The sequence below is a fragment of the Bufo gargarizans genome, chromosome 1, assembly GCF_014858855.1.
Source record: "Bufo gargarizans isolate SCDJY-AF-19 chromosome 1, ASM1485885v1, whole genome shotgun sequence".
Lineage (NCBI taxonomy): Eukaryota > Metazoa > Chordata > Amphibia > Anura > Bufonidae > Bufo > Bufo gargarizans.
Window position 1 is genome coordinate 717,716,458 of NC_058080.1, and position 12,625 is coordinate 717,729,082.

The 12,625-nt window shown below is 44.4% G+C and overlaps 1 protein-coding gene across 1 annotated transcript in view; it reads right to left on the reverse strand.

Moving 5' to 3' along the window:
* The window catches only part of MYO5B (myosin VB), a gene marked incomplete at its 5' end in the record, with an annotated part of 109,728 nt that overhangs the window by 3,953 nt on the left and 93,150 nt on the right, over positions 1-12,625 (reverse strand). Inside the window, 14 exon segments of the mRNA XM_044283447.1 lie at positions 336-416; positions 1,490-1,664; positions 3,495-3,783; positions 5,593-5,743; positions 5,879-5,968; positions 6,564-6,715; positions 6,817-6,960; positions 7,352-7,445; positions 8,809-9,007; positions 10,312-10,400; positions 10,605-10,841; positions 11,326-11,385; positions 11,498-11,638; positions 11,834-11,953. Coding sequence (XP_044139382.1) covers positions 336-416; positions 1,490-1,664; positions 3,495-3,783; positions 5,593-5,743; positions 5,879-5,968; positions 6,564-6,715; positions 6,817-6,960; positions 7,352-7,445; positions 8,809-9,007; positions 10,312-10,400; positions 10,605-10,841; positions 11,326-11,385; positions 11,498-11,638; positions 11,834-11,953 — 2,022 coding nt within the window.

Here is a 12,625-nt window from a genome sequence, read left to right on the forward strand (position 1 = left end):
AAAACAATAAAAGGCTTGAACTACTTCAGTTGGTGTGTAATGAATCTAAAATATATGAAAGTCTAATGTTTATCAGTACATTACAGAAAATAATGAACTTTATCACAATATGCTAATTTTTTGAGAAGGACCTGTACATGTGACGGCAATCTCCCCCCCAACCTACCCAAACAGATATGCATTCAGCTGGGCTGAGCATGCATGTGTACTGTAGTAGGGCCCGGGAGAAGGCTCTGGCAGGTGCTCATCTCTGCATGATGAAATCCAACATGTCCGATCCTTGCCTCCCCTGTTATCTATAAGATGAATCTTATGCCCCGAGATTTACGACTCACCTGAATACTTCTAATAAAAGCGACCGTCACGCGTTCCTCAAACTCATTGACCGGCGTGTACAGGTTCAGAATTTTTACTATCTGTTACGGGAATAAAAAAAAATAATGGGAGTTCAGTTCTGGTCGAGGACACGCACAATACACCGTAACGAGTCAGCACGGATCTGGTTTGTTGCTTCTTGGGATAAACCTCAATCGGCATTAAAGGGGTGTTTCCATCTCAGACGCTGATGGCGTATCGCTAGGATATGACATCAATGTCAGATAAGAGCGGATCTCAAAGGTGGGACCAGCACCTATGTCCAGAAGCTCACTGCGCATGCGTGGCATGCTCTCCTCCCCATTCATGGCTATGGGAGCTCTGAAAATAGGCGGGCAAGCATGCTCATCTATTTTCGTAGCTCCCATAGCGGTGAACGGAGGGTGGCTTCTCATGCTCAGATGGTCTCCCTTTACTTCTGCAGTTACTAGTGGGTCCCAGAGGTGGGACTTCCACCTATCTGACATTGATGGCTTATCCTAGCGATACACCATCAGTGTCTGAGATGGGAATGTAGATTTTTTTCATCTAAATTAAAAAAGTGAAACAACTTTGATTAAAAATCTGCTGCCGTTTTGTGTCTACAGCTCCTAGGCAGACCTATATGACTCCATGGGAACAGACCCAGTGTAGTCTGTGCTGTCTGTCCCCTCTGCTGCCATCTACAGGTCATCAACAAGAAGGAATACGAGGAGTGACACCTGACTTCCAGATCAGACTACACAGGGGCTCGATTGTAGTCTGTAACCATGGAAGCGCATAGGACTGCAAAGGAGCTGTATACATAAGATAGCAGGAAATGCTTAATTCATGTGATTTTCAAAGTTGCTTCACCTTTTTTAGTTCAGATACATTGAAGCCATAAAAAATGGCGGAATGATCACACGGGTGCAGGGCTCGTTACAGTACAGTCATCATAGAGGTGTCCTCTAAAGAGCCATGCATCCGTCCTCAGCTCCAATTCACTGGCAGCAATCAGAGATCTTGAAACCATGAGAAATGGATACACAAAGTCTATAAAAACTGCAGAATTAATCGTTACGAACAGTTATTATTGCACGCGTGGTGGCCGGAGGTAATCGCCATCACCGGTGATCCCCCCCCACCTCCTCACCTGCTGCGTGGTGAGAGCAGTGCACAGGGAGCAGATGGCCTCCGAATCCTCCTGCGTCTTCTTCTTCAGCTGCAGGAGTTGTGCTGCATGGATCAGCGGCTCCATGGTCTGGGCGGCTCCGCTGTTGTGCAGGTTCTTGCCCCGAAGCCACTCCTCCAGCTGACTGATGTTATACCTGCACCAGACACCATAAGATATCAGACACCATCCAGAAACTGAAGACACCAGGCACCAGGCGGCCACTGACCGATACGATTCCCACCCCCCTTCCCCCAAGAAATCAGAGCTGAACGTAGCGCCATCTATAGGTAATATATGGCAGTGAATGTTTTGCTGCTGGGAGGGTCTGGTGTGGAAGTGGAGCCCCCCTCGTGGCGGGTCCTGGGCAATCGCCTGTTTTTCCCTTCCTCTAATCTGACCTTTATTGCACCTTTGAAGCCCAGATGATTAATATTCAGGCTAATGGAGCCAATTTCTATTGCTTAGAAGTTTGGAACTAATCATTTTCGTAGCATAGACAATGATTAACGTGAAGTTATTCAGATCTATGGAACTGGGAGACACAAACACGTCCAGTTTTAACATCCACCACTGTTTAAACATTTTTTTGTTTAACCATTTTTGTTCCTAAACTTTAAATACACAGTCAGATGCTGTTCAGCTTCTAGCCACCAGGTGGTGCTGTGTAATACCTTTCAAAACTGCAGTAATGATTTGCCAAGATTCAAGGCAAAAACGAGATTTGACTGTAAACTGTGAACTGATCCGTGAAGGAGGTTTCGGGTTTTATGTTAACCATCATATAATAAAAACTTCTACCATTTCCCAATATACTTTGTGTTTCACTTGCTAATCGACTCTTCTTGCTGTCAACAAATGGGCACACTCTTGATTACATATGCAGTAACCCAGACCTGGGGGTAGTTGTGTTATACGTAGTGTTATGATGGATTAGGTTTTATGTTCTGCCATAGATTCCAACAGTTGAGGTATGGTTGGCAATGGTTGATAGGAGCAGGGCTAATCACCCTGTTCCCCCCACTCTTGGTGGGAGTGGGCTGGTCCTGCTTCCTGCCAGGAGGGGAAGTTCGAGTCCAGAAGGAGTGGAGGAAGAAAATGTCAGAGCTCCTACTCCAAGGGACCTTAACCAGTTCTCCTGCGAGACCCTCACTCCAGGGAGATTATTGGAATCAAGAAGCCTGCTTTCCAAAAAGGCTACAGTGGAAACAAAGACAGCAGTGTGATCAGTGAAATCACAGCTTTACAGACCCTGCTGCAGGTAAGGGACTATGGCTCAGACACCCATCACCTAAGACCTCTTCCAGGCTAAACACCAAGCCTGTATAACATTGTGGACATCTATTTCCAAAAGTGACTGTTAGTGCCATTCAAGTTATATTTTGCACTAAAGAAAAAGAGTTTTAGAGATTTTTACTTCTGGCCTGTTGTGACACAACATCTCATCAGAGCCACTACCACTCCCATCCTCTGCCACAGCTCGATGCACATACAGAGACTGAAAACCTGCAAAGGCCTAAAACTGGTCATAGTTTAAAGTTTGTTACACTTGTATCCAGTCTAGAGAATCCTCTGTGAGCTGAACCGACTGGACCCCAACTTGATACATTTTACCTACACTGATACATTGTAGCAAAACTATCAGAACAGGGAAAACTTTTGCACTGCGGATGTATTTAGCTCACAGAGGATTGCCTAGACTGGATATCACTGTAGCAACTTCTCGCAGCTGAGAGAAGTATTAGGTCTGTGTGGGTTTTTAGCCCCCGGATACAAGCAAGAATGTTCCATTGACTGACAGCAAGCAGACATCTTGATAATAGTGAGGAATTGTAACACAAAGTGTATTAGGAAGGAGGAACACTTTGATTGCACTTCATTTACATAGGTTCAGTCTGCCTATGGACAGAGGATTATACACATGGTGGGATCTGTGTAGGGAACGCGGCTCGTCCCGGCAGAGATCTTGGCTGTCGGCCATCATTACCTGAGCTGCATGCCGGTGCTCCAGGAGCAGACGTCCTTCCTCAGCAGGAGGTTGTTCAGGGAGACGGCGTTGATCATGTATAAAAGCTGTTTGAAGACTTGCTGTATGATCTCGGGGTCCAGGCCGTGCTCACACATGATGCTGTTGAAGAGGTTCAGCTGACGGATCACAGCTTCCAGACTGTACGAGTTGTCACCTCCGTCCACCATGCTGGACGATCTCTTCCGATAACCAGTCGGCTTCACCCCTGACAGACCCTGGATGCTCTCGTTTTCCAACATGGCAGAAACTAGAAAGGAAGACAAAGAAACTGTCTGCAACCCCAGGATCCTACAACAGTCACATATATAGACGGTTATACCGGGGGCAACCAGGACAACTGCAACTCCTCAGTGGACTTATTCCGTGTGGCTATAACTAGGCGGTCATGTATGTGTGAGCCTTCTATATTACTGGTCCACAGAAGAACCACAAGCTATACTTCACCTAAGGGTACTTTCACACTTGTGGCAGAGGATTCTGGCAGGCAGTTCTGTCGCCGGAACTGCCTGTCGGATTCGGCAATCCGGACGCAAAGGATGCCTTTGTGAGACGGATCCGGATCCGTCTCACAAATTCATTGCAATACCGGATCCGTCTTTCCGGTTGTCATCTGGAAAAACAGATCCGGTATTTCTTTTTTTAAACATTTATAAAGGTCTGCGCATGCGCAGACCGCAAAACCGGATCCGTTTTGCCGGAACACTTGGGACCGAATCCGGCATTAATGCATTTCAATGGAAATTAAGGCCGTAACCGGCATTCCAGCAAGTGTTCAGGATTTTGGGCCGAAGAGTAAACTTCAGCAGGCTGCGGTATTTTCTCCGGCCAAAAAACGTAAGAGGGACTGAACTGAAGCATCCTGAACGGATCCATTACTCCCCATTCAGAATGCATTTAGATAAAACTGATTAGTTTTTTTCCGGTATTGAGCCCCAAGGATGGAACGCAATAGCGGAAAACTTTAATGCAAGTGTGAAAGAACCCTAATTCAACGACAGGTGGTCATCAATGTTACAACACAGAGTTACATCCACTCTGTCTACACGTCTTCTGGCCGACAACTCAAGTTCAAGCTCCCCTGTGCAACAGCCAGATCCTATCAAATTGTAGAGACTGTGAGCTGGATTGGTTGCAGATGCTGCAGTGATCACAGGACTTTGTTAGCTAGTTCTATTTACAGACATACAGATGATTAGTAATTACCTGTTTAGATAAAATATTAAACTATCTATCTATGAAATATATATTTATGTCTATCTAATTATATCTATCGATCTATATCTAATATCTATTTATCTAATTACCTATCATCCATCTATATCGATCTATCTATCAATCTTAATGAATCAAAAATAAACAAATACCGCAGCACTTCCGTGAATGTACGTTTATTTACCCGGTATAATGCAACGTTTCAGTCCTCTCAGTGGGACTATTCTCAAGCAATGGTCGCATTATACCGGGTAAATAAACATACATTCATTGTTTGTATTTTTTGGCGTGGAGGGATCGCCTTTCCGCTGCTGGCACTCCAGTAACTTTTTTCTATAGCTGTGCTTCCTGATTAATCTACATTTTATCTATCTACCTATTTCCTATTTATTTATCTAATCATCTATCAATCATTCTTTCTCTCTCTCAGCAGGGACAAAGTAAAGTGCTGCACTATTTTTTTAAATTCTAGAATAGAAAGGGGGAATCTAAGGGGATCAATGGAGTATTACATTGCAGAATTATTCTACACGGCCCTAATGGACTTCAAGAGCAGTCCATTCATCACTCCTTCCAATAAGCTAAAGTGTTTTTTCAGATGCCTCGAATGCTCCAGTAGGACAGTGTACCAACAGCTTCCTATAGCACTAAACTCCTGCTAAGCTGAGGGTCATACATTGCAACCAATATGAACAGAACTGCAGTGTAAAGCATGAGGGAAAGAGGCAAAGAAGCATTCTGAGCCTGTGATGAGGTGAATTTCAGAGCAATCTGGCTCCAGCGCTGTCTGGTTGTGCTCCAGTCCTTAGTACTTAGAGGCAATCTAGGGGCCACATTATCTTACCTATCATTGGCTGCAATATGCCTTCGGCGATCTTTATGAGCTGCTGGTAGATCTGGATGGACAAGTCACTGAGGACCTGGCGATACTCTGTGAGGTCGAAGTTGCGGAGGCAATGCTCGTTCTGCTTAGAAGAGTTGCTCGTCATAAAACCCTGGAAAAATAAGGGCCCAGGTGTGATACGGCATAGGTGAGACTGCATACTGTATGGTAACCACGGCTGCCGTATCATTATTAACTCCAGAACCCGTGAGACCCCATGGAACAGTCTAAAGAGACCACTACTCACCTCATCCCCGCTGTACTGCTTCAGACAGTGAAGGACACGGCTGGAGTTTGACAGCCAGAAAGACGTCATCTGGAAATCATCGTTGTGTTTCTGTCAACAATAAAGAGCCACAGTATTATACAAAAGATGTTCTACAGGTTGTCCGAAAAATCTGTGCAATTCCTCTGTTATTATGCTTGGAAATGTATATATAAAATTTACAACTGGCTGTTACCATTCCCCTTTTCCAAGGGGCCATGCTCCTATACACTTAGACCCTGAGTGCTGAAAGAATCTGAATGTCTAGGGATGAAGCAATAGTAGGGAGTTGTCTATTCATGCATTTCCAGGAGGAGTAACAGAAGAATGGCACGATTCAGATTTCTAGAAAAAGATGACCCTGAAGGATTCAAATAAGTATTGGCTAAAACAGGTCGTGAGAACTGATCCTCTTTAATGATCATTCATTCGAGGAAAAAAAAATATCTGGTGTTTTCCAAAAACACTGCCACTGTTTTCTATAGGCTGAGTCTGGAATTACAGCTTGGCTCCATTCACAAAGACCTCAGTTAAAATGTAAGAGGTGTGTCCGAGAAGCTTGTTGATGGTTTCCGATGACAGCTTTCAGAATTATGAATTCAGCTCTGAAGTATAACGTAGGTTGTCACAGAGCGCTGTTACAGATAATGTACCGCTATGACTGTACCTTCAGCACTTTCTTTATGCCATTGATGGTGGAGGTGAGGAGGGAGTGAACCTTCTGGTCGTCGTTTACGTAGTCTGCGTGTCGGATACACATGAAGAGGATGTAGGCAGGCAGGCAGGGCACACCCGTAGATATCAACTGCGGCTTCAGATCTGAGAGAGGAAAAGAAATTGAGAATGTTTTCTCTGTGGCTTTCTTCCAGTATATAGCGTGAGGACCCCACCAGACAGCTCCTCAGATCTCAGCTTCTGACCTGAAATGAGGTTCCTGATGAGGAGAGGCTCTTCCTCCTTGTAATACTCCAACATTCCTTGGAAATCCTTCTCGATGCGCTGCACCGTCACCTGTCTGGTCAGTTCAGACTGCCTCCTCTCCGGCTGAATGATGTCTGCCGCTCCTGCACAACAAAAGGAATATATAGGGTCACGGACGTCTCTGGAGATCCTTCTGGTTAGACTTCAGCCCAAGAGCTCCATGGCAACAGACAACAAACAAACCCTTGTGTAGTCTGACCCTGCAGCCATACTCCCTTCTATCTGTGACTTACTTCTTGCTAAATTATGCTTCGCTGGTTATCAAGAATGAGGAGACAACACCTGTAGCATCAGACTATACACATAGGTCTGCATAAGAGCTGTATACACAAAACGGGAGGGCAACTTGTAAAGTAACACATAAAAAAGTAAATAATTTTTATTTAATAAAAAAGTGAATAATATTTCTGGAGAGATAAAATTGGTTATCAAGGCAAACATATTATCGTAGAGCATCGACCCCGTGCACATTACCTTCAGATTCTTGGACTTTCTTCAGATAAAGCTTCAGTTGTTTCTTCAGTTTCTTCTCATTCTTCTCCGACTTCTCCAGCACTTCTTTCAGGTCCTGATGAGAGATTTGACATTTTACATTTGTTACTCGTTCACCAGCCCTTATATTCACAAATGGGGATATAAACCGCAGCGAGTGGAGAATAAGCAGGAAAAACGTCAGCGGGGGTCCAAGCCCCGATCAGGTGACCACATTTAAAGTGGTTGTCTGTGAGAAGATATCCAACTTTAAAGAGGTAGCCTGGTTTTAATAATTGCATTTATTTATGTAGAGAACAGGATGCTGAACAATTTAGTAATATACATCTATTTAAAATTTTGCTAGTTGCTTTTGTCAGACTTTTACGATATCCATACAGCAAATGGTACAGCCCCATTTTAGTCCTGTAAAATGTATACACAGGAGAGCTGGATAGGACTAAGCATGGTGGTCAGTCAGGTGACCTGGTTTTCAGTTAATTGCCCAGGTATCTAACAGGTGAATAGTAGTGTACTGGGAAGCAGTCATGTCTGTGTAAAAGCAGATCTGTGTGTGTGTTTTTTATTTTATTTTTAACACAACATTTTATTAAAAACATGACATCACCACCTAGAGACAGGCAGCCACTTTACAAGATCACCTAGAGACAGGCAGCCATTTTACAACACCACCTAGAGACAGGCAGCCATTTTACAACATCACCTAGAGACAGGCAGCCATTTTACAACATCACCTAGAGACAGGCAGCCGTTTTACAACATCACCTAGAGACAGGCAGCCGTTTTACAACATCACCTAGAGACAGGCAGCCGTTTTACAACATCACCTAGAGACAGGCAGCCATTTTACAACATCACCTAGAGACAGGCAGCCGTTTTACAACATCACCTAGAGACAGGCAGCCATTTTACAACACCACCTAGAGACAAGGATCCATGTAAATACACACAGTAATGTAGTTACTGTAATAAAATCATGATTTCACCACCAGTCCTTTTTACTTATCACATGATTGTGTCCCATGTGCTGACCCAGCACATGTATGTCATGTAACGCTGCTGCTTACTGACTGTCAGCAATTATATGATCTGACTGATGCCATGTTTCATTTAGGCCATGGAGACATTACACAGGACTGATACATGGGCTATACTATTCTACTGAATACAGGGGTCAACTGCCTGATGTAAAAAAAAAAAAAAGCGTATGTATGCAGCATTTTAAATACATGTGTATTAGAAAATAGTATGATAAAATAATAAAAAAAAAAAAAAAAAATCTGTAATATCCCTTTAAGCCTTAAAAACACAACCATTGGTGGTTAAATCCTTATCAAGTATTGAGGCACACAGGGCCCCATACCTCAGTGATTCTATCTGCTTCTATGCTAATGCTTTGCATCATGGTGCGAGAACACTGACACTGACTAATCACTGACCAGATTCTCATTGGTGAGACGTGTGATTTCCTGCTGTAGCCCAAATTCCACCTGCGCCTCTGGGGACAGCTGTATGGCCTGGAACAGAACCTGCTGCTGTTTATCCAGCTCTTCCTTCAGTGCTTCAATCTGATCGGACAGCGCCTCCACCTCATCGTCATGCTGCTGGCTCTGGGCCTGAAGCTGGGCCTCCAGGAGCCTGTGGGATGAAGAACACAATGCCGTTCACAAATTATACGTCCACCCAAAAATGTGTGGTCTTAGGCCAAAAGACTCTTTAAATTCTGCTTGCATACAAAGCTCATTTTATCTAATACAAAGTGGCCTGCATAGACAGTGAGTTAAATACAGTATTACATTTTAGATGCTTGAAGTCACCACTAGGGGGAGCTTACTGCATACTATCAGGGTGTCAGTGTATAACAGTATGCAGTTATGTTCTAAGCTCCCCCTAGTGGTGACTGCAGGAAGCTAGAATATTTTTCCATTTAAGACATCAATCAGAACAGGATTTCAGCTCGGGTTACAGCTGGTGAAAAGAAATGCCTTCTCATTTTGGCTTTAAGCTTTATTCTAGATGTGCTAAATGGAATTTTCTCAGCGAATTGACTGGGGCGCTGTTGCATTAGAGTCTATGGAGAAAATTTGCAGCTGGTAAAGAGGTGAAAAGTGGAACCTACCCTCAGGATAGGTCCTCAGGGTGTGATCGGTTGGAGTCCGGAAGCGGTTTAAAGAGGCTGTGAGGCTGTTTTGAGGGCTGCAGCCTCTTCTCCACATACCAATCACAGCGCCGTATATTGTATAGTGGCTGTGCTTGGTATTGCAGCCTTATTCACTTGAAAGAAACTTGGCTGTGCCAGTGCCATCTTCAAACGTCTGATCGGCAGGGGTGCTGGGAGTCCGACCCCCCACTGATCAGATATTGATGACCTATCCTGAGGACCAACCATCAATATTACACTTTTGGAAAACCCCTTTAATCAATCGTTTATCTTCTTATAAGACTACCATTGGAATGACAGAAGAAAAAGCAGTAGACGCAGTAAAGGAGAAGAAGGAGGGGACAGACAACCTGGCGACTTGCTTTAAGCCTTGATAAGCCAGGCCCAGCTCACCGTCTTCGTTCAGATACCCCCAGTCCTCAGTCTTTCTAGAGAGAAGGGATAGAGAAGAGGAATCGAGAAAAAAGATTGCAGAAGACGACACAAGAACGTAAAGATCAGAAGACAGGTGATTGTAAAAGTTGTCAAGGCCCCTCCCACCAGAAGCTCACATCGATACAGAATACAGTATATACTTCGCTTTAGTCCTGTGATTACATATAGACCCAACCTCCAGCTGTTGCAAAACTACAACTCCCAGCATGCCCGGACAGCCTTCAGCTATCGGTCTACAGAAGGGCATAGTGGGAGGAGTTGTAGTTTTACAACAGCTGGAGGACCGCAGGTTGGGTATACCGGTACATTGTGGTATTTTTGCCTCTGACCTAGCATCTCATGTTACCTATTTGTCTCGCAGACGCCGTGGTACGCCTCAATGGCGTCATCTTGCTCCATCTCTTTGTTGCTGTTTGGCCAGTTTGCTTCTGAATCCTACATAAAAGAATCAGACGGACCCCAATGAAACAAATGAAGTTGACCTCTATTTTTGCAGAAGTTACTTTCAAGAACACATTTTTACAAACACGAAGATAAAAAACCATGGGTGTTCTTGGTTAAACTATGCAAGGAACTGGATATCAAAGTCAAGCGGCAATGGTGCCTCCCGCCAAGTGTCCCCACAAAGTCATCACTTACAGTGCTCTTGTCAGAATCTTTCGGCTGCGCGGAGTTCACGATCTGCGTCCTGAGGATGAGGACCTCTTCTTTCCGCACCTCCAGCTCCTCAAGGGCGGACTTCAGTTGGTTCAGGAGGAGGGTGTAGCCGCTGGGTTCTTCATTGCTGTCTGTGTCGCCTGCTGAATCGGCGATGGCTTTTCTTAGTTCATTCAACTCGTTCTTCAGCTTCTTGTTTTCAGACTCCAGTTCTTGCCTCTGTCACAACAGTAAAAATACAGGTCATTAGTTGCTCCCTCCCAACCCAAACGCTGTATGTGCCCCACCACATTGCACCACCACAGGCTGCTAAGAAAAGTCATCCGTTCCTTGTTGAAAGGTGAATGGACTCTCTCCCTTTTCCCCCTCTTCTTTTCAACTTGTAGGAAGGGGTAGATGGAAGGGAGTAACACATGACTGCAGGATCAGACTACATAGAGTTTGTTTGTTGTCTGTTACCATGGAGACGCACAAGTCTGCATAGTAGCTGTAGATACTAATTAAAGTCCTTTTAATTATCCTGCAGGTTATAGGAAAATGCCTGTCCATTGAACACAGTAATACCTATACTTTTGGTACATATCCTATGTACTACTACTGTATACTATATGTACACCCCCAATTCACCAAAAGATTTGTTATAGTTGAAACATTAAATTGGAGGCAAAAATGAAGTTATCGTCCGAAATAATCTGGTCATTACCTTCAGGTTGTTGTAGGCGATGTCAGTGTCGCGGTCTGTGTCCTTCGCTGTCTCAATGACCTGGATACATAGGGGGTATCGTTACACGTGGCTGCACAATACATTAGTACAGACATGCACATTGGAAGAGAAGTTATTGGAATTGAAAAAAAACGGAACTGTCCGGCGTCACCTGAGACTTTTTATTTTCTTGCTGTTCTTTCTTGTCCAGTTGGTTCTGCAGCTTCTTCCTCTCCAGCTCCAGCTCCCTCACCCTCTTCTGAAGCTTCAGGAACAGAGTCATGTCCATCGCAGCCTTCTCCAGCCCAGCTTCCTGTGAGGAGCCCATAAAGTAAAAGTGTCATGGACAACACAGTGATACGAGGTGCCCTGCATGGCGGTAGCTCCTGTGCACGTAATCAAAAACGTAATCCCCCTACAGTCATGTGTAGACACCTTGCAGAAGACATCATACCCCAGACACTCCTGAAGATGGACACCTTTGTGAATCATCGTGTATCGCTCTTACCTCCACCTCCATGATGGTGTCCTCCGTGTCCCCAATTTCAGAGGTGGATATTGAGGGGTAGTTGGAATCAGACTCCAGACTGCTTTGGTTTGATGGGTTTCTACGATGTCCTGGTGTTTGCTGGAATAAAAGTATGACAATGGAATAAATACACGGCTCACAACAATATGACTGGACACAGAGTTTAATAGAAGTAGTGGTCTGAGCTTAAAGGAGTATTCCAGCTTTATGTACTGATGACCTATCATCAGAATAGGTCATCAATATGAAATCGGTGGGGTTCGGACAAACAGCCGGTGGGGTTCGGACAAACAGCGCCCCCACCGGCGCCGGAATCTGAACATTGGACGGAGCTGGAAGCAGAAGGCTCTGTCCACTGTGTAATGGACGTAACCTTCTGCTTCCAGGTCAATCCACTGTTTAGTTTCCAGGGCCAGCGGGTGCTACAAACAGCGAATTGGTGGGGGTGCTGGGTGACAGACCCCGCCAATCGGAAATTGATAACTTATCCGGAGAATAGATCATCAGTATCTAAAAGCAGGACTAACCCTTTAAAGTGAATCTCCAAATTTTATTATCATGTTTTGTTTTAGGTGTAAATTTCTGTGCGGATAAATTTTTTTGTATATCTTTATAGCAGTCGTATCTTCATTTTCTGATACGAAGCCCCCGCAAAGACATACATTTAAAAAAAATAATATGCTGCCTGCCTGTGGCCACCACTAGAGGGAGCACACGGTACAGTCGTAGCCAAAGGTTTTGAGACTGGCATACATTTTGGTTTTCCTAAAG